General features: G+C 40.2%; 1 protein-coding gene across 2 annotated transcripts in view; it reads right to left on the bottom strand.

Annotated features, from left to right (window-relative positions):
* Positions 1-21,301, bottom strand: part of lrrc75bb (leucine rich repeat containing 75Bb) — a 75,807-nt gene that overhangs the window by 44,061 nt on the left and 10,445 nt on the right. For both annotated transcript variants that reach the window (XR_015500182.1, NM_001386713.2), the window contains 1 exon segment: positions 11,380-11,508. Coding sequence is in view for 1 of the 2 variants with exons in the window: in NM_001386713.2 (NP_001373642.1) it covers positions 11,380-11,508 (129 nt within the window). In the remaining variant the exon portion in view is untranslated.

Here is a 21,301-nt window from a genome sequence, read left to right as displayed (position 1 = left end):
CCACAACCCAACAATGGGAAACACTCTTGCATTCACACACATACACTACAACTTGGTTTAATAATTTAGTTTATTTAATTCCCCTATAGCGCATGTGTTTGGACTGTGGGGGAAGCTGGAGCACCCAAAGGAAACCCACGCCAACACCGGGAGAACAAGCAAACTCCTCAAAGGAATGCCAACTGACCCAGACAGGGCTTTAACCAGCGAAGTTCTTGCTGTGAGGCGATTGTGCTACCCACTGTGCCATCGTGACACCCCGCTATCAAGTAAAAACAACCCAGGCTCATTGTGGAAACGTAGCCCCGCGGACGTTTCTGAAATACGTGATAACGTGAAATACGTCCCGGGAGGTAGTAATTGTGCAGTTTTTGTTTTCGCGAATCCGTAAGAGGCCGATGAGCGTGCTTTTTTGCGTCTCGAATGCCTCTCATAAGCGGAGGCCGCTGTACAGCGACCGTCTGTCCGACTGACTTACTGACTGAACGATAGAGCGGGCGGCCAGCAAATCGGCCAATTGGCCTCCTCCTCCTTCCCTAAACCCAAGCGACGATTTCTGAATGCCTTCGGCAGAATTCAAATGAGCTATTTTAATCTAGATTATTTCCAAGATTACAATGAGATTAATCTAGATTTAAAAAATCAATCTGCGCCCACCTATAATATATTACCTAATAAATATGTTACCTCCATCGCTGATTATAGCATAAAGACTAACAGGTTTGGCTTTCAGGCATGACATCTGAATGGCGTGAATCTGTTCTTTGAGGAGCTAGGTGGCTTTTCTGAGCTCAATGGGATGGGATTTGGTCTTCCTGTCGGCAGCTAACTGGATGTTTATTAAGCCGGACAGGAGGAAAAGAAGCATCGGAAATCGAGAGCCCTTCAATCCCTCGCTCTCGTTTTCTGGGTTTAGCTGCTAACCTTCAAACCTCTTACAAACTTTCAAACTACTTTTCAACCCAACAGTCTTTCATTCGTTCATTTCCTTTGGCTTAGTCCCTTTATTCATCAGGGGTTGCCACAGCGCAATGAACCACCAACTATTCCAGCATATGTTTTACGCAGCAGATGCCCTTCCAGTTGCAACCAAGTACTGGGAAACACCCATACACACTCATTAACACATAGACTACGGGCAATTTAGCTTACCTGTTCTGGAAAATGTCAGATTCGTGTTTTAAATCCTGGTATTCACCATGACATGGTGGTCACCATGCGCAAGGTAAAGCAAAAGTCACATTTAACGATTGACCCTCAACAATATTTCCAACCAATTGGCTTTCTTAGGTTTACAATCACTCTCATTGGTTGGCGATTGGTTCGCATGCAGTGAGCAGCGAAATAAATAAAGTAACAGTGGTCTACCTAAATAATATTTGTATTTTCAAAATAGCAAATAGGCTGTCAAGTATATATCAATAATAAAAACCATGAGTAAATCTGAAAATGAGCCTGATCAAAAGAGCTCCTAAGAAGTTGAACCTGCGCAAATGGATCAGGGTAGCGGGAGACAAAGCAAAGCGATCTCATGTCAGCCACAAAACATGACTGAAGAGGTAACTGTGGGCTCTTCTTGAAGATTAGACTGCGTGAGTCATTTAATTATGTGAAGTTTATTTCTAAAGTAATTCAAGAGGTTCACCTGCTTATGATTCACCTGCTTATGATTGCTTGCGGCCAGTCCCGCAGTTGTCAATTTTAAGATTGACAAATCAGAGGATTCCTAAACCACTATAACTACCCTAAGTTCCCCCTTCGCCCCTACTTCTCCTCATTTGCTAGATGGGAGTCCCGGTGGCCCAGTGGTTAGCACTGTTGCCTCACAGCAAGAACATCACTGGTTCTAGTCCTTACTAAGCCAGTCGACGCTTCTGTCCAGAGTTTACACGTTCTCCCCGTGCTCACGTGGGTTTCTCCCAGGTTCCCCGGTTTACTCCCACCGTCCAAAAACATGCAACTAAAGTTAATTGACTAATCCAAATCAGCACTATCGACATGCTCCTGGTACGTAGTTATCTCTTAAGAGCAATCATTATCTGTTCATTAGCTGCTATAGCAGGGGAGTTCTCGAGATCTACCTGAGCTCAAACTCCCCTCTCGCCTTGCAAACAGGAGAGAGCCCCGAGCTCGAGGATCTTATGAGCTCAGGGCTCTCTCCCAGGACAGCATGCCAAACACACTTTATAATCAATCATCAGCTAAGTGTGAACTCTTGAATGTATTTTACTTGGCACATAATAGTGAACAGAATTGTGATTGTTCAGACGATTTATGCTTGTAGTTATTTTTTTAATTATTCGTGACTGACCTTTAATGTTTTATGGCACAAAATAATTCAAGACCATTCAGAAATGTGATGCTCTTTTTTAACGCTTTTTAATGATGTCATGTTCCGGGAAAACTGAAATTGTGTGGTGGACGTCGGTCACGGTAACTTTTGTTTCCTGGTTTTGTTCCGGGAATTATTCATTTACAAACTAAGCACTGAGTATGGGCAATTTAGTTTATCCAATTCACCTATATTAGTGTTTGGACTCTGGGGGAAACCGGAACACCCGAAGCCAGCCAGGGCTCGAAACAGTGACCTTTTTACAGTGCTAACCACTGAGCCACCATGCCGCCCAATCCAACAGTCAACATTCCAAATACTCAAAAAGATTTGTTGCATGAATGGTTTAAATGTATTTGGTTGTTGCTAAATCAGATATGGTTGCAGCCGGAAGTTAACAAAAATTATTTATATTATTTATTAAATTTCCCCTTTATTGTATTATATTAAGGTCTACCCCTACCCCAACCCTAAACCCAACCATCACAGTATAATAAAAACAGTAGTTATACTTAGTAAGTTATCTATTAAATTACCAGATAATTTTTTTTTTACGTCTACCCCTACCCTAACCCTAAACCCAACCATCACAGTACTGTAAACACATTAATTATTGTTATCCAGCAGGGGTCACCAAAAAATGCTGCTATACTGTTGTGCATATCGCACTTCCGGCCGGCCGTGTATCCTATTTAGACATTACCCTCGTCGCTTTGATTCAAATTCGAATTGTATTTCTGCATTCCATTTGTGACCTCATTTCAAATCAAACTCCAATTAAGGAACTGAGTCTAAATTTGAAATTGAAATTCTGAGCAGTGGCCAACTGACACATTCACATCGTAACTTTTCTCAATGAGTAGCAGTCTATCACAATTGTTTATGCCTGCGATGTGCTCCTGCTCTTACTTAGTGAGCTTCACATTGATCTCCTGTCAAAATGGACCAATGCAGTTCGTGAGAGGAAATCGACAAGCAATGGCAGAGCCAGCAGTTTAGCCAGTGACCCCTCTTTCACCCACTAATAAGTGATTGACAGAAGGTTATAGTAGTTTACAATGCCTTTTATTAAAATTCAACATGTACGCTGCATGGCATTTCTGCAAATTTACAGTATTTTGCACAGGTTTTTAGTAGTAAGGCTGGGCAATATAGCAAATGTTTAGTATCATTCGATATCGATAATTAATCTTTTTTAACAATAAATTTTGGCATATTAGGATTTTTATTTTACTTTAGCAACATTAGCAAGGCAAAAAAACTAAAATATTTAAACAAAATATCTGATCTCTTTATAATTTTCATTCATTCATTCATTTTCTTGTCGGCTTAGTCCCTTTAATAATCCGGGGTCGCCACAGCAGAATGAACCGCCAACTTATCCAGCAAATTTTGATGGCAAAGATGCCCTTCCAGCCAAAACCCATTTCTGGGAAACATCCACACAAACATTCACAAACTACGGTCAATTTAGCCAACCCAATTCACCTGTACCGCATGTCTTTGGACTGTGGGGGAAAACAGGAGCACCTGGAGGAAACCCACGCGAACGCAGAGAGTACATGCAAACTCCACACAGAAACGCCAACTGAGCCGAGGCTCGAACCAGCGACCTTCTTGCTGTGAGGCGACAGCTCTCTTTATAATAAATAAACAGTGTTAAAGAGACATTTAAACTTGATAAATAAAATGTTAAACCGTGTGCAAAGGCAAAGCGTAAATACTGAACAATCAAAGCAAACTTTAAGGTGTGAATAATAATGAAATGACTGTCAACAACACAAATTATGATCATCAAATCTGAGCTTTCAAGTAAAGGAACCATTATTATTCAAATACATGCTGAACATTACAAATTGTTATAGTGGCTGGGATGCACAAGAAAAGGAACCAAAAAGCCACTCTGGCGACATCCTCACATTGTTTCTTTATGTACAATTTACTCACTGCTGCTAGCCACTGCACTCATTTTCATGTGTTGGTATTCTGACCAGAAATGACAAACATGTGCGCATGGATTCCTTGACCATCAACAATGGACTTTCCCCTGGGGTCTCACATAACTAGGCGACCATCAATCGTTTTCTCAGAGGATGACAAATGAACAAACCATTGCTGATGGTTACAGAAACGCCAACTGACCAAGCCGAGGCTCAAACCAGCAACCTTCTTGCTGTGAGGCAACAGCACTACCTACTGTACCACTGCGTCACCCTTTGTTTAAATTCAGCCCATATAAATAGTTTGCAATTACTTACATTTAAAAGACTTAAGTAAATCCAATGAATAATCTTTTTCCAGTGTAACAACCCTGCAGGCACAGGATGTAAACATGTCGTCATATTGACGTTGTACTATTTGTTTGGAAATTAAAATCGGCTTGACGTCAGAACCCAACATTGGGTCAACGTCAATGTCCAACGTCCAACCTAAAATTAACCAAATATCAACGTCTAATAATGTTACACATTGACATTGTGTGGACGTGTGGATCTATCAGACGTTGGATTCTGGTCACTTTCAAACACAACCCAAAATCGACCTAAAATCAACCAAATATTAACGTCTAATGATGTTACACGTTGACATTGTGTGGACGTGTGGATCTATCAGACGTTGGATTCTGGTCACTTTCCAACACAACCTAAAATCAACCTAAAATCAACCAAATGTCAACGGCTAATAATGTTACACGTTGACGTTGTGTGGCACTGTGCATATATCAGACGTTGGATTCTGGTCACTTTCCAACACAACCCAAAATCAACCTAAAATCAACCAAATATCAACGGCTAATAATGTTACACATTGACATTGTGTGGACGTGTGGATCTCTCAGACGTTGGATTCTGGTCACTTTCCGACACAACCTAAAATCAACCAAATATCAACGTCTAATAATGTTACACGTTGACATTGTGTGGACGTGTGGATCTATCAGACGTTAGATTTTGGTTACTTTCCAACACAACCTAAAATCAACTAAATATCAACCAAATATTAACGTCTAATAATGTTACACGTTGACATTGTGTGGACGTGTGGATCTATCAGACGTTAGATTTTGGTTACTTTCCAACACAACCTAAAATCAACTAAATATCAACCAAATATTAACGTCTAATAATGTTACACGTTGACATTGTGTGGACGTGTGGATCTCTCAGACGTTAGATTTTAGTCACTTTCCAACACAACCTAAAACCAACCAAATATCAACGTTTAATAATGTTACACGTTGACATTGTGTGGACGTGTGGATCTATCAGTCGTTAGATTTTAGTCACTTTCCAACACAAACCAAAAATCAACCAAATATTAACGTCTAATAATGTTACACGTTGACATTGTGTGGACATGTGGATCTATTAGACGTTAGATTTTAGTCACTTTCCAACACAACCTAAAATCAACCAAATATCAACGTCTAATGATGTTACACGTTGACATTGTGTGGACGTGTGGATCTATCAGACGTTGGATTCTGGTCACTTTCCAACACAACCCAAAATCGACCTAAAATCAACCAAATATTAACATTTAACAATGTTCCACGTTGACATTGTGTGGACGTGTGGATCTATCAGACGTTAGATTTTGGTCAATTTCCAACACAACCTAATATCAACCAAATGCCAACGTCTAATAATGTTCCACATTGACATTGTGTGGACATGTGGATCTATCAGACTTTAGATTTTAGTCACTTTTCAACACAACCCAAAATCAACCTAAAATCAACCAAATGCCAACGTCTAATAATGTTACACGTTGACATTGTGTGGACGTGTGGATCTATCAGACGTTAGATTTTAGTCACTTTCCAACACAACCTAAAATCAACCAAATATCAACGTCTAATGATGTTACACGTTGACATTGTGTGGACGTGTGGATCTATCAGATGTTGAATTTTGGTCACTTTCCAAGACAACCTAAAATCAACCTAAAATCAACCAAATATCAACGTCTAATAATGTTACACATCGACATTGTGTGGACCGGTGGATCTATCAAACTTTAGATTTTAGTCACTTTCCAACACAACCTAAAATCAACCAAATATCAACGTCTAATAATGTTACACGTTGACTATAGCCCCTTTCACACATACAGACCTTTCCGGAAAATTACCGGCAATTTTCCGGAAAGGTTGTATGTGTGAACAGGTCCTTTTTGAAAATACCGGTAAATTCGTTCTGGCTATTTTCCGGAAAGAGAAGTTGTAACATTACCGGCAATTTGCCGGAATGCTGCGCTGTGTGAATGCAGAAGGAATATTGCCGTAATAAGCGCGTGCACGTCTAGAACGTGCTGACGTGAGACGTCTGCTTTAGCCAATCACAACAGTCAGACGCATTTACGTCCGCGCGGTTTGTGAGAATAAAAGCCTTTGAATATTTTTCCAGACGCATTTAGCTGCTAGAAGTTAGTCAGATCACGTTTATATGTTCTTCTTAATGCCAACTGTGCAAATAATCATCGATAAGATGCTTATGATAAGCCGTTGTTTGTTTACCTTCAAGCTTTACGTGTGCCCATGAAACAGCCTGTGAGCGCCAGCACACACACATATTATGATCTCGACATGCGAAAGTGATCCTGCGAAAGTTGTTCACAATATTGATCATCAAAAGAGTTTGTAATTTAGTCAAATGTTTACAAATACAAGCGCAGCCGTTTAAAGCTCATTTGTGGTGAATGATGTCAGAATTTACCGGTATTTTGGAATGGATGTGTGAATGCTCTTTTCCGGAAAATTTCCGTAACGTCCTCGCCTGTGTGAACAGCGCTATTGTGTGGACATGTGGATCTATCTGTCGTTAGATTTTAGTCACTTTCCAACACAACCTAAAATCAACCAAATATCAACGTCTAATGATGTTACACGTTGACATTGTGTGGACGTGTGGATCTATCAGATGTTGGATTTTGGTCACTTTCCAACACAACCTAAAACCAACCAAATATCAACGTAATTTGACATTGTTATTGGACGTCAAAACAACTTTGCCCTTTTTGGTCACCTGAGGTCATGACTTAAATCTAACCTCATTTTAACGTCTTATGATGTTCTGCGCCTGCTGTGAAGGAATGCTTTCCGATTGGTTTAACTGTTGGTTTAATTTGCTTTTACCAAAAAAAAAAAAAAAAGACAGCTCTTGCCCCTTCGAGTGGATCTATTATTGGAAAGATCTCCTCTCGCTGGCCTTTCTGTCCAATTAAGTCCAAGCAGAACTGTGGAATTTCAGCATGGGATGAAAACATCACTGATGGCTCTCTTGAGCAAAATAAAGGTCAGCGCCATCTTTCTGCATGTCTCATGCTTTGCAAACCAATTTAGGACAGGGTTGAAGCATGAACGGCCGAACTGCAGTCCCGGGCCGTGGGATGACAGCTGCCCATGGTCTTATCCAGGAGAATTGGCCCGCCAAGCCTCTTACCGCCAGCTAAAAATAAGTGCTCTACATATCTGGAGACTCAGTAATGAACATGCACAGCTAATGTTGACAGCAGTGGGATGGTATATAGTCAAAACTCTTCGAACAGGCACTAAAAAAAAATGACTCATTGCATTTACTCAATTTTATTAAGTGTAAGTGCTTGCAAACAATTTATATGAGCTGGATTTAAACAAAGAAATGAACTTGAATAATGTTCAACCTAATTTGTTTGTTTAAATTCGGCCTATGTAAAATGTTTGCAACCACTTACCTTAAAAAATTGAATAAATCCAATGAGTCTTTTTTTTCAGTAAGCAGAGGGCTGGTACACACTGCAAACCCTGCTGTTGATATTAATATAACATATTAATATATGATATTAATATACTTGACATTACTTAAAAGATCAGGTTTTGGCATCAAAACTTAACTTACTGATTAGGAAGCTAAAAACTTTTAATATTAATAAAACTGAAAAGTAAACATTACCATGAAATTCTCGATAAAGGAATAAAGAGTTTAAGGTTGTTTATTTGCTGAAAATCAGGTTAAAATCTGTTTTATTTGTATTGTGCAAAGTATATTTGCAAGTTTTTTGTACATGTTAAATATATTAAGAAGCGGGAAAACAATAAATCATTGTATGAATGCTGTAATTTTTAAATTATTTTCCATTAAAAACATGTGAAGGTCATGTGACCATCTGGAAAATCGCAGCATCTCATTTCTTACAGGACGTGTTCTCTGTTTTCGATGTCTCCTGAGTTCGTTCTTTTGTTCTCGAGGTCTCCTGAGTTCGTTCTGCCGTGTGTTTTTTTTCCATTGGCGACTCCTAGAGGCAATTATATTAAATTGCACACTACAAAGTATCGCACCAACAAAGTATTCAGGCAAGTCATTGCAACTACAGGCAACTTTAAGACCAGCTATATGGTATATAAGAAAATAAGCCAGCTATAATCTTGCTTACATAGACACATACAGTACATATACAGGTCGCCTGAGTTCGTTCTTCCGAGGTGACCTGGGGCCTCATGTGTCAACGTTGGGTACGCACAAAAACTTTGCGTACGCCAGACTTTGAGCTTATGTTTGGATTTACTAACAATGAAATGAACATAAGAATGTGCATTGGTCCACGCCAACTTCATGTCTGGCGTATGTGTGTTTGTTTTTTACCATTGGCGACTCCTAGAGACAATTATGTTAAACTGCACATTACAAAGTATCGCACCAACAAAGTAATTAGGCAACTCATTGCAACTACAGGCAACTATAAGACCAGCTATAAGGTATATAAAAAATAAGCCAGCTATAATCTTGCTTACATAGACACATACAGTACATATGCAGGTCGCCTGAGTTCGTTCTTCCGAGGTGACCTGGGGCCTCATGTGTCAACGTTGGGTACGCACAAAAACTTTGCGTACGCCAGACTTTGAGCTTATGTTTGGATTTACTAACAATGAAATGAACATAAGAATGTCCATTGGCGACTCCTAGAGGCAATTATGTTAAACTGCACACTACAAAGTATCGCACCAACAAAGTATCCAGGCAACTGGTTATTTCCAAAGTGAACAGGCAGACCGCTCAGGGTTAAGCAAGTCATCTTTGAGCCGTGCAATGGCAGCTGTATGGGACGGGATCATCCGCATGTCTAGCAGGTATACAAGGTTTCCAATCTATATAGTTGACCAGCCAAACATTAAAGCGTAATCTGCAGTGATCGCCTAATGTACTTGGAGCGATCCTCTGCAAGCACATTGCTATAATGGCGCCATCTGAAGACAAATTTGCATACGTGAATCTGAAACATTTCCATTTTATAAATGTGCAAATAATATGTGATGCTCAAATGAGCTTCACAAATACTGTGGCAAGGTGGCCTGGGTCAACCCGTGATTCATTCATCCTCACAAACAGCATGGTTGGGATGAGGCTCCGAGGTGGCAGGGTGCGCGATAGGTGGCTTCTTGCTGAGTGATGTATTTAAAGATATTATTCCAGCTAAGTTTTATTTATTTATTTTATTTTATTTTATCGAGCGTAAGTATTTAACTGCATATCAGGAGACCGTGGTTATCCATTAAAGATGTGGCTGTCAACCCTCTTCAAAAACCCACAAACTGACCAAGAGCACAGATACAATGATGCCCATTCTCGCACTCAGTCAGTTGTAGAGCGGGCGATCGGGCAACTGAAATGCCGGTGGTGCTGCCTTGAGAGCGGAGGGGTGCTGTTATACCGCCCTAACAATGTGTTTCTCTAATACGTCTGTGTGTCCCACATGCACTGATACTACTCCAGAAAGTAAAGTGTTGGCCATAATTGAGGCAACTCTCTCCTCAAAGGGTGTTAGTTCAGTATCCCCTGTTCCCCGCCTGTTCGGTCCACACTTTGACGGTGTGCCGCTGCTCTCCTCTTAACCTGCACCTTTACATCAGACCATCTCTTTATTAATTCGTTCACAGTGCATTGTTCAGACCCCATCAGCCAATCTTCCACTCTATATTTTTTCTTTTGTTATTAATTTCCGAGCACAAATATGCAAATAACACCGTTTTTTTCCGGTCTACCTCCGATAGGAGCACCTCCAGTTTGTGAAGTTTCTTTTCTTGCTTGCTTTTGCGATTGCTTTTTCGTTTGGTTTTGCCAACGTGGAGTCATTACCATATTTATACGGGGGAGGAGGCAGAGAGGGGTCCAATTTATGCAGACTCGTATCTGACTATAAATTTTGGTCTTCAATTTTTTATGCTAGTTTTGTTGAATAAAATCAGCAAACAATGCAAAAGAAATATGACAACGAGATGCTGCGCTGCCAGAAACTTGTATTATTGTCGGCTAACGTTAGTGAAAGAGTCGTTCGGCGGATTCATTCACAAACGAATCGCTCCCTCTGTCAGTATGAGAAGTGAAAGCAGGAGAGGAGCTGTGTTTCAGGACATGATTAGATCAAATTTAACAGGGAGGGTGAATAGTACATTTCAGTACACACAAACACAAGCTTTTTATCAGGAATGCCCGTGCGGTCACTGATCCATCAATGTAGAAAAGTGATGTAAAATTATAATTTTCGTAATTAGAAAACAAAAATTACATACTAACATCCAGGAAAACTCCCGATCACAGATATATGTGTATATGTGTATATCTCTGGCTTTGGATGGCCTCAGTCCTCCACTGTACCTTGGTCCCGCATTCATTTCAAAGGAGCGCTACCCTGTAGCAAGATGGCGGCGCTATTGACGCATTCCGTCCAATAGACAACAATAGGCCAGGCGACATCTAATGTATATATCTATGATGCAATGTGAGGGGCACAACAGGGGCCAGACTGATTTAATTGGGGGCCGGTGCCCCACCTTTAGATCTGCCCCTGATGCAAACCAATCTTCCTGGTTATTTTCGGTTTTAAAGGGCTGGTCCAGAGTGTGTTTTTAAGGCTCTGCTGCGTTTATAAGATGCAAAGCAATGTGTGCTCATGCTTCATTTGTATGCGGTTCATGCAGACTTTAACTTGAATAATGTAGTAAATTCAATGAATCGTTTTTTTTCAGTGCACAAGTTTCGTGATTATGATCAACGTCGCTGACTTACCCTCTTGGGACATTGCAAATCTCTGGCCAAATTGAGCAAAAGCTCATGAGAAATTGGATCCACAAGATTAAGGAAGGCGGCGTTTTTGTAGAGAATATCGTTGAGGGATGTTCCTTCAAGACCCAGGTCCTGTCGAGAAAGAACAAGAGAGACGGTTAAGCACACTGGCTTACAAATGCGAGTAAAGGTCACTGATAAACCTTGATATTCAACAACTTAATCCCTTCATCCTACGCCTCCATTCCCGAGATTACACCAGGGGCTTTAGTGAATGACATGCAGATAAAGTAATCTTTCCATCGTGTTTACTCCTAGTGCTTTGGTCGAAAGAACTCTAAATAGCCTCCCGAACTGTTTGTCGGACTAACCTTTAAGTGCAGCTTCTTTACGTAAGGCAGGAGAAAGTGTGTGCAGACACAGTGACAGCTTATTAGCCGGGCTTATCGTAGACAGCTAAAGAGTTTTTCCCTCACTGAACAGCCAAGTAAAGCGAGTCTGATATGACCAACACACACACACACACACACACACATTAAACGTGTAGGAGAATCAAGACTACATTCCCTGAGGACGATGTTTCTTGTATAAAGCACAATTAGTATGGACAAAGCAAACGTCCAGAAGAAGGGAAACGCAGGGAAACGTCAGCAACAACAAAGAGTCGATTAAATGAAAGCTCCCACAGAAAGTGATGGAGAAACTGGCAGGCGGAGGAAAGCTGCTGAGTCCGGGGAAGTGGAAACCTCCCTCTGGGTTTCACGCTGATATATTGCACTGCTTTTTCTCAGGGATTCCCTGACATCTGGAAGCTGCGCCGAGCTTGCTGTTTTTCATCTATAAAGCAGAATCACAGGGCATTTTTGCTCTGCAGAGCTTCTGAGCATTGTAACATTTCACTCCGGGTTCAGACTGAATCATTTAATTGTTTGTTTTGATAGTTTTAAATTTTACATGCACACCTTTTGTATCAGATGGAATGAAATAATCCGACTGATGAATCATTGATGAACATATCGTTTTATAAGAACTTTATAAAGTGTTCGGATTTTCATATTCATGTCACTATTTTTAGTTTAACTTTGTTTTTTATTAAAATATATTAGTCGGAGAGCCACAGCATCAGATACATTGAATCATTAGACATCAACTGCTCCAATGTGGTGGTAGAACACAATTTGCTCACAATTTCTTTCTCTCTGAATAAAATAATACAATTACATATTCATGCATTTAGGGGGGAAAAAAAAAATAATAATAATAATAAAAAAAAATATATATATATATACACACACATATATATGTTTATTCATTCATTTTCTTTTCGGCTTAGTCCCTTTATTAATCCGGGGTTGCCACAGCGGAATGAACCTCCAACTTATCCAGCACATTTTTAAGCAGCAGATGCCTTTCCAGCCGCAACCCATCTCTGGGAAACATCAACACACACATTCACACTCATACAATATAGGCAATTTAGCCAGCCCAATTCACCTGTACCGCATGTCTTTGGATTGTGGGGAAAACCGGAGCACCCAGAGGAAACCCACGCGAAGGCAGGGAGAACATGCAAACTCCACACAGAAACACCAACTGACCCTGCCGAGGCTCGAACCAGTGACCTTCTTGCTGTGAGGCGACAGCACTACCTCTGCGTCACTGTGTTGCCGCACACATATAGGTTTATAATAATAATAATAATAATAATAATAATAATAATAATAATAATAATAATAATAATAATAATAATAATAATAATAATAATAATAATATAAGATGATATAAAAATTTATATTATAGATAAAAGTAACACAAATTAGACCAAACAAAAATACAGAGAATATATAAATACAAATAAACAAAGGGCACAGCAGTAGAAAATTTAATAAAAATAATAATAAAAAATTAAATAATAAAAATAAAATAAAAATAAATAAATAAAAAACACACTTTTTATTCATAACTAAGCCAGGGGCAGGGAAAATAAGCCAGCTATAATCTTGCTTACATAAACACATACAGTGCATATACACGTTTATTCAATTATTCATTTTCTTGTCGGCTTAGTCCTTTTATTAATCCGGGGTCCCCACAGCAGAATGAACCTCCAACTTATCCAAAATGTTTTTACGCAGCGGATGCCCTTCAAGCTGCAACCCATCTCTGGGAAACATCCACACACACACACACACTACGGACAATTTAGCCTACCCAATTCACCTGTACCGCATGTCTTTGGACTGTGGGAGAAATCGGAGCACCCGGAGGAAACCCACGCGAACGCAGGGAGAACAGGCAAACTCCAAACAGAAATGCCAACTGAGCCGAGACTCGAACCAGCGACATTCTTGCTGTGAGGCGACAGCATTACCTACTGCGCCACTGCTTCGTCTACACATATTTATTTATTTATTTATTTTATTTTTAAAGTGTAAGAGGAAGGGTTGCCAAATAGTGCCACATTTTTCAGTATTACTATGTCACTTTTTTTTAAATCAAATTTCATCTCTTGACACAAATGTGCATGCAAACCAATCTTCCTGGTTCTTTTAGATTTTAAAGAGGTGGTCCACAGAGTATTTTTAAGGCTTGGTTGTGTTTATAAGATGCAAAGCAATGTGTGCTCAGGCTTCATTTGTAGAAAATATGGTTATTTTTCATATATCTTACTTTGATTATATACAGCTACTCGGATAACATGAAAACGACTGTCATATATCCTAGTTCCTCTGAAATGCCCGCCCTCATGAGGCTCTGATTGGTCAGCTAACATAATGAGCTGTGATTCGTGGATCGGTTAAACCCGTGAAGAGGTAAATGATGTGTGCGAGTTGGAGCGATCTGTGCTCTCCAGAAGCAACAGCTGTCCGGAGCTGCGATCATTCTGCTGCTATCAACAGTTAGAGATGAACAAAATATTTTAATGGCCTTGCAAATACACTTGTATTTAGGCATTTTTACATTCAAGAACTGAAAGTTCTGTGTTTTCATATACAGTTGAACTCAGAATTATTAGCCCCCTTTGCATTTTTTTTTTCTTTTTTTAATATTTCCCAAATGATGTTTACCAGAGCAAGGAAATGTTCACAGTATGTCTGATAATATTTTTTCTTCTGGAGAAAGTCTTATTTGTTTTATTTCGGCTAAAATAAAAGAAGTTTTTAATTTTTTTTAATTTTGAGGCAGGAACCGGCAGACGTGCAACAACTTTAACTATGAGGTAAACACAAAGCAAAACATTCCATCCGGAGCTCCTTCACGGGACTCCACACTTGTAAACAATCGCTCCATCGGGTTCTCTGTGCCTCCCAGACTCGTCAGCGCTACCAAGCCGACCAATCACAGAGCATGCGCTACGTGTCAGTGCGACGTGTAGTTACATTTTTTGAGAGGTGCACGTCAGGCGAAGGGCTATGCGTCAACGTAGCGTACGCGTGCGCTTGACGCATAAGAATAAATCGCCTTAATGATGGGCCCTGTTACGACTGAAGTTTATTTATTTGTTTATTATTACGGATTGTACTTTGTCTTTTTCTTTTGTCCCGCCTCCTTGTTGTTTTTCTGTTGTCTTATAGGCTCCTATACTGGCGTGATTCCCTGTTCTGATTGGCTGCTGGTTGCAAAAGCATGTATAAAAAGGACTTCCGGCAGGGATCGGGGAGCTCATTTCTGTGCATTCGGTGTTTGGAGTGGAGCTCCTGGGTTTCCCTCACCCCTTCAGGCGACGGCCAACAACCAACCTTGTTTTGATGACCATCATATGTTAAAATTTTTTTGAGAGTTTGAGCGTGTAGGGTTGACCTGCCAATTTATTTGATTACTTTTGACTTTGTTTATGTTTAGGGAGTAAGGTAAGATTTTTTTGTATTTTCTTTAAATAGTAATAGGTAATTTAGTGGATTTATTTTATAGATTCTTTTGTTTGTTATTTTGGCCTGTGGTCACCCTGAGAGTTCACACTTAGCTGATGATTGGTAATAAGCTAGTTTGGCATGCTGTCCCGGGAGAGAGCCCCGAGCTCAAAAGATCCTCGAGCCCGGAGCTCCCTTCCGTTGCAGGGCGAGAGGGGAGTTTGACTCGGGTAGATCTCGAGAACCCCCCCCCTCCTGCTGCGTAAGGATTGCTAAGGTGATGTGTTGCTGACAGAATTGGATTTGGTGCTAATTTGGTTTAGTCAATTTACTTATGCCTGGTTCACACTAAAGGATTTTAAGCCTGATTTGAGCCCGATTTGGAAGTTAACGAGCTCGCCGACAGATCGGGCTGTGATCGGGAAGAAATCTGCGGGTGCTCGGCGCTCGCCGCTCTTTATGTGTGAACTACTGAACAACGCATCAACGAGGCTCGCTGACGCGTCACCGACACCTCGCAGACGGAAATCCAACATTCAGCATGCTAAATATTCCAGAGCAGTCGGCCGACTCAACCCCACGTGTGGTCAGATGTAGTGACGAGCTGCAGCCAAAGAGAGCATATCAGCATGAGCTGAATGCCTGTGTGTTCAGGAGCTCAGCAGAAACATCTGTGATTGGTCAGAATGGGCATCAAAGCACTCGCTTCATTCTGCGTTAGCACAGACATGAGAGGAGGATATATTAACAGTGGAACTAGAATTCTGTAACTATTAGAATTACCATACTGCTCATTCTGACCGTTCTCATATGAAACGCCATATTGTCACAACATATTTACATTCAAAGCTATTATTGAGATATTAAAATTAAGCTTTGAATGTTTGGCATCATATTTAATGACACATTACCCTAAAAATATCATCTTTTTTTGGCAATACAGCCTATAAATATGTAGTTAAGATACTAAAACACTTAAAGGTCTTGGCTTTCATTTTCACTTTCAAACAGGAGCTATTCGGCACAGAATATGCTGTTTTTAAAGATATCTGAAGTAAATTGATGTTTTTGCCATCAGAAAGTTTTGTTTATGTTAGCAGGAAGTTGCCAGGCAAGAAAATGCACACATATTTAAAGTCACAGTGAAAGGTATTAGACATGCATGCAGTCATTTTGACTAATATGGTAATTTAAGGCAGAAATGCTCAGTTCTTTACTGTTTTGTAATAAAAAAAATAACAATGTCAGAAAGAAATACACTGATAGTTAGAAAACGGCAGGGTGTTATAAATATGTTAGTTTTATTTCAAAGAGTTATAAAATTACAAAAATTAAAAACTCTCTGTGTATCTATCCACTCAAACCTTGCAGATGAGTGATTAATGCGCTGATAAATCAGCTGATTTGAGGATGTTTTAAATGCTTTCTCCAAAGCTTGAAACGCTGTCAGTGATGTCATCAGCACACAAGCAGCCAATAGTGTTCAGCTTTTTCTGACGACTCCTCCCTCAAAATTTCATTGGCTGTGGTTTGGTAGCTTGAATGAGCTGATGGGGAATGAGTTGTTGTCAGATCATGTAGTGTGTGACCCCCCTCTTGTGGATCGTTCACGGAGTGTTGCGTAGTGTGAACACCACAGAGATTAAAAGACACAAAGTCAAGTCATGTAGTGTGAACAGCACAGCGATCTGCTGATGTTTAAAATCCTGTAGTGTGAACTAGGCTTAAGTCTCATGTTTTTGGGAGTGTGGGAGGAAACCGGAGGACCCGGGGAAAACCCACGCAAGCATGGGGAGAACATGAACTCCACACGAAATGCTGACCGGTTGGGTGGATACCCGAGTCGGAGGCATTTTTTGCTGTGAGGCCGCAGTGCTAGCCACTGGGCCGCCGTGCTGCCCTGTAGAAAAAAGGAGGAGAAGGGGTGGAAGGGGGGATTCTTCAAAACGAAGATGACTAAAGGTAGGGTGTTTGGTTATTTATACTGGGTTAGGAATAGCCTGATTGGTGGTTCGTACATTAGCTTGACTCGGGGCCAGCCGTGTCAATCATAAGCACGTGATTCTCTCGAAATTAATTTATGGATAAACTTCTTATATTAACCCCATTTTTCTATAATAAATATATTCATATTTACTCTCAACTGAGTGTGTGAGTTTGGTTGTCGACCGAAGGGAATCTTTTGCTTTAAGTTTTGTTTAGTTTGGGAAATCCACCACCCCAACACATTTGTTTTTTCTTCGTTTATTATGCCCTTTTTGTTTCCCCTAGACTTGGGGCGTAATAGGCCCATAAAAACACATCACAAAAACAAAGACCAAGACAAATCTGCCACATCAAAAATCATATCTGTAGGATTAAGGCGCAATCAACATTTGTAAATTCATTGCTATTATACAACCACCAAATCTTCATCCGCTGCATGTGCTCAGCGGAGCATGTAAGCAGAGTTGTTTTCTGCTTTTGCTCAATGAGAGTCAACGCCGGAAAATGAATTGCACTCATTAGGGCACAGGAAGAGCTACAACAGAGATAAGGGATGCTGTTTTAGTCCTCCTCGTCTCTCTCTCTTTCTCCCTGGGGCAAAGAGACGCATCCCGCTCCATCATTGTGACCCTCAGTTGATTAACATCCAATCCGTTTTTCCCTGAACAGAAAAGCTGCTTTCCAAAGCGGTGAAATTAATTTCTTTCAGAGACCTTTGAAAGGTAGTAAGGTTTGCCTTGATGTGACCTTCTCTCTCATTCAACAGGGTGTTAAGAGGTCGGCGAGTGAGACGTCTCCATGTTTGGAAAGCTTTTCCACTGGCTGGGCATCCATGTGACAAAGTGCCACATCTAGACTCCACTAGAGCCCCGGACTGAGAGCGCACTTACAGTGAATAAATCTTTTTCCACAGACATTTAAAGAGCACCCATTTAACCCCTTTTTTCAAGATTTAAGATGTTGTGTCTCCAGAATGTCTCTGTAAAGTTTCAGCTTAAAACACCCGTAAGATTATTTATTAGACCTTTCTGAATATTGGGATTTTCTGCTCTGAACACATTGTAGCTGTTTTTGTGGCCTGTGCCTTTAATGCTAGTTCTCCCCGCACACCGTTCCCACGTGTCTATCAGAGTGTGCCTCAATCTCCGCCTCGGCTTGGTAAGATAAACAGCACAGTGACAGACATGACGGAAGCAGATCTCACGTTATGTTTGTCAGAAATAAACATAACGAGCTAGCCGGCAGCTAGCTCTCTGCAACTCTCACATGGTCGCCCACTGAAGCTAAGCAGGGCTGCGCCCGGTCAGTACCTGGATGGGAGACCACATGGGAAAGCTAGGTTGCTGCCGGAAGTGGTGTTAGTGAGGCCAGCAGGGGGCGCCCAACCTGCGGTCTGTGTGGGTCCTAATGCCCCAGTATAGTGACGGGGACTCTATACTGCTCAGTGATCTTTCGGATGAGACGCTAAACCGAGGTCCCGACTCTCTGTGGTCGTTAAAAATCCCAGGATGTTCTTCGAAAAAGAGTAGGGGTTTAACCCCGGCATCCTGGCCAAATCTGCCCACTGGCCTTTGTCCATCATGGCCTCCTAACCATCCCCATATTCAATTGGCTTCATCACTGTTTCCTCTCCACCAATCAGCTGGTGTGTGGTGTGCGGTCTGGCGCAAAATGGCTGCCGTCACGTCATCCAGGTGGATGCTGCACACTGGTGGTGGATGAGGAGATTCCCCCCACTGTGTAAAGCGCTTTGAGTGCCCAGAAAAGCGCTATATAAATGTAAGGAATTATTATTATTATTATTATTAAATACTACTTTAAGAACTTTCCCAATGATTATTTGATGGATTTGTTGTGGAGTGGCAACGATGAGTCCCACACAATGTCAATACAAATGTCATGCACGCACACACACACAGCGTGCATGATTAACTTTAACACTGTTTTTGCATGGCAAATGTGACAGGATACAGGTTAATCTCCACTGCTGTATGGATATCTGTTGTGTTAATGTACGAAATAAATAATGTACTGACACTATGCAGCTATGCTGATGAATTACAATGATTTTACCATCTTTATCTTACTTTATTAACATGCACAGTTTTGAAAACGTTTTAAACTTGTTAAACTTATTTACCTTCTTGCTGTGAGGTGACAGCACTACCTACTGCGCCACCACATCGCCACTTTTATATATACACTGGCGATCAAAATTAAAGAACAATTTATAAACAATTGAACAATTCTGAAATAATGTCTTCTCCACTGCTCAAAAGTTGAAGGAGTTTTTGTCTCATCTATACAATAGGTGCGTTCGACATGAAGCTCAGCTGCAGCCGGTGATCAACAAGATTAGCCGAGCGCAGGCGGGGGCGGAGTTGAAAACGGAGCCGTCAAGACGGACAGCTGGACACTTCGGGACTCAAAGTTGCTGCAGTTATGATGACCGATCACATGGCGTCATCATATTTATTTTTTTGTTATTTTTATTTATAACAAAACATTTACTAATAAAACAGAATACAGTTTCTACAAACTGTAGTTCCTTTATAAACAATAAGGGAGAATTATGAATAAAATATATAACAAATGAATGAGAGAAATAAGAGGAAATGAGAGGTTAATATAAACATAAAAACGAACAGGTCTATTAAATACAAAGCAATAAGCATAAATTCTAGGAGTTAAACATCAATCTTTAGGCTAATACTTCTTGTTTGAATATGCTAAAAATGGGTTTAAATATGTACATTTATAGATATAAAAATTTCCAATGTAAAAAGCAAAACAAGGTGTTTTGATTGGGTCTTAATAAATGAGATTATTTTGGATAATGAATGAATTTTCAAAAAAGCATTTTAATCCAAAAAGATTGTGTTGAAAAGAACAAAAGGTAAAATAAGTGAGCGATGTAGAAGTTTCCCAGAAAGAGCAGGTAGCCTTTAAACTGCTAGACAGAAAATAAAATATATATTTATATTATAATAATAAAACCATTTTATAATTATTTAATAAAATAGTTCTTTACTTTAATTTGTTAAGAGAGCTTTAGGGTGGCAGGATCAATGATGATTTTCTTATTTCAAGTCTGTAAGACTTATTTAGGTTATTCACTAAAATATACACTAAAATATATCATTTAAATCGTTCATGGAGATGAATGCAGTAATAGCCTGTATAAAAAAGTAAAAAATAAACCTGTGCAAACAAGCTAACCTTTATAACCAGATTATTTAACAAAAGATGATACTGCAGTAAAATATTTGTAGTCTTTTAATAAGCAAGATGTATAGGATAGAGAGGGTGTGAAAAGTGAATTGTTTGTTTTGAAACTTTTGAATCGGAATTTGTCCAATTATAAACCCGAAATACACGTGTTTGTTGTCATGTGGTGAACTCGGCCAATCGTGTAATATCGGTGTCGTCATCAAAGCTCCTGCAGTCGCTCTTCAGAAGCTGCACGGTCTGAGTCTGCCGTCTGATCTCGGAGCGCTGTCGCGGTACTTTGATGCCACATGTGACAGTCACGTAGCGTCGGCGCAGCATCAATCCGGACAAGATTTCTAACCAGAATGCACCGCTTTAAGACAGATTTCGATCGATCTGTGCAGCGCTGCATGAAGTCGAACGCACCTAATGCTACTAGAACACCTTTTCTCCAAATTAACTAAGACATTTCAACAAAAAACATTATTTTGCAGAAAATACACTGATCAAAATTAGAGAACAACAATGACTGTAGCATGGAAAAAGATTACAGCAAACTATTCTGAAGGTTATAACAGTCAGCACTTAGTAGGAAGTGTATGCTCTGAATGACTTCAGCACATCTGCGACCACAGGACAGCACTAGTCTCTCTCACACTGCTCTGGTGTGATTTTGGTCCACTCCTCTTTCAGTCTCCTCCACAGTTCGGTGACCGTAGTGGGTTTCTTGGCCATAACTTTGTCCCCAAACCATGACACTTCCTCCTCCACTTTTCACTGACTTCTTTACACACTTTAGGTTCAGTCTTACTAAAGTTTGTGAGTAAAACTATTATGTTTAGAAATAAAAATCTTCTCTCCGAAGAAATTGGGGAAAA

The sequence above is a fragment of the Danio rerio genome, chromosome 10, assembly GCF_052040795.2.
Source record: "Danio rerio strain M-AB ecotype USA chromosome 10, GRCz13ab, whole genome shotgun sequence".
Lineage (NCBI taxonomy): Eukaryota > Metazoa > Chordata > Actinopteri > Cypriniformes > Danionidae > Danio > Danio rerio.
This window is presented reverse-complemented; position numbering and strand designations above follow the sequence as displayed.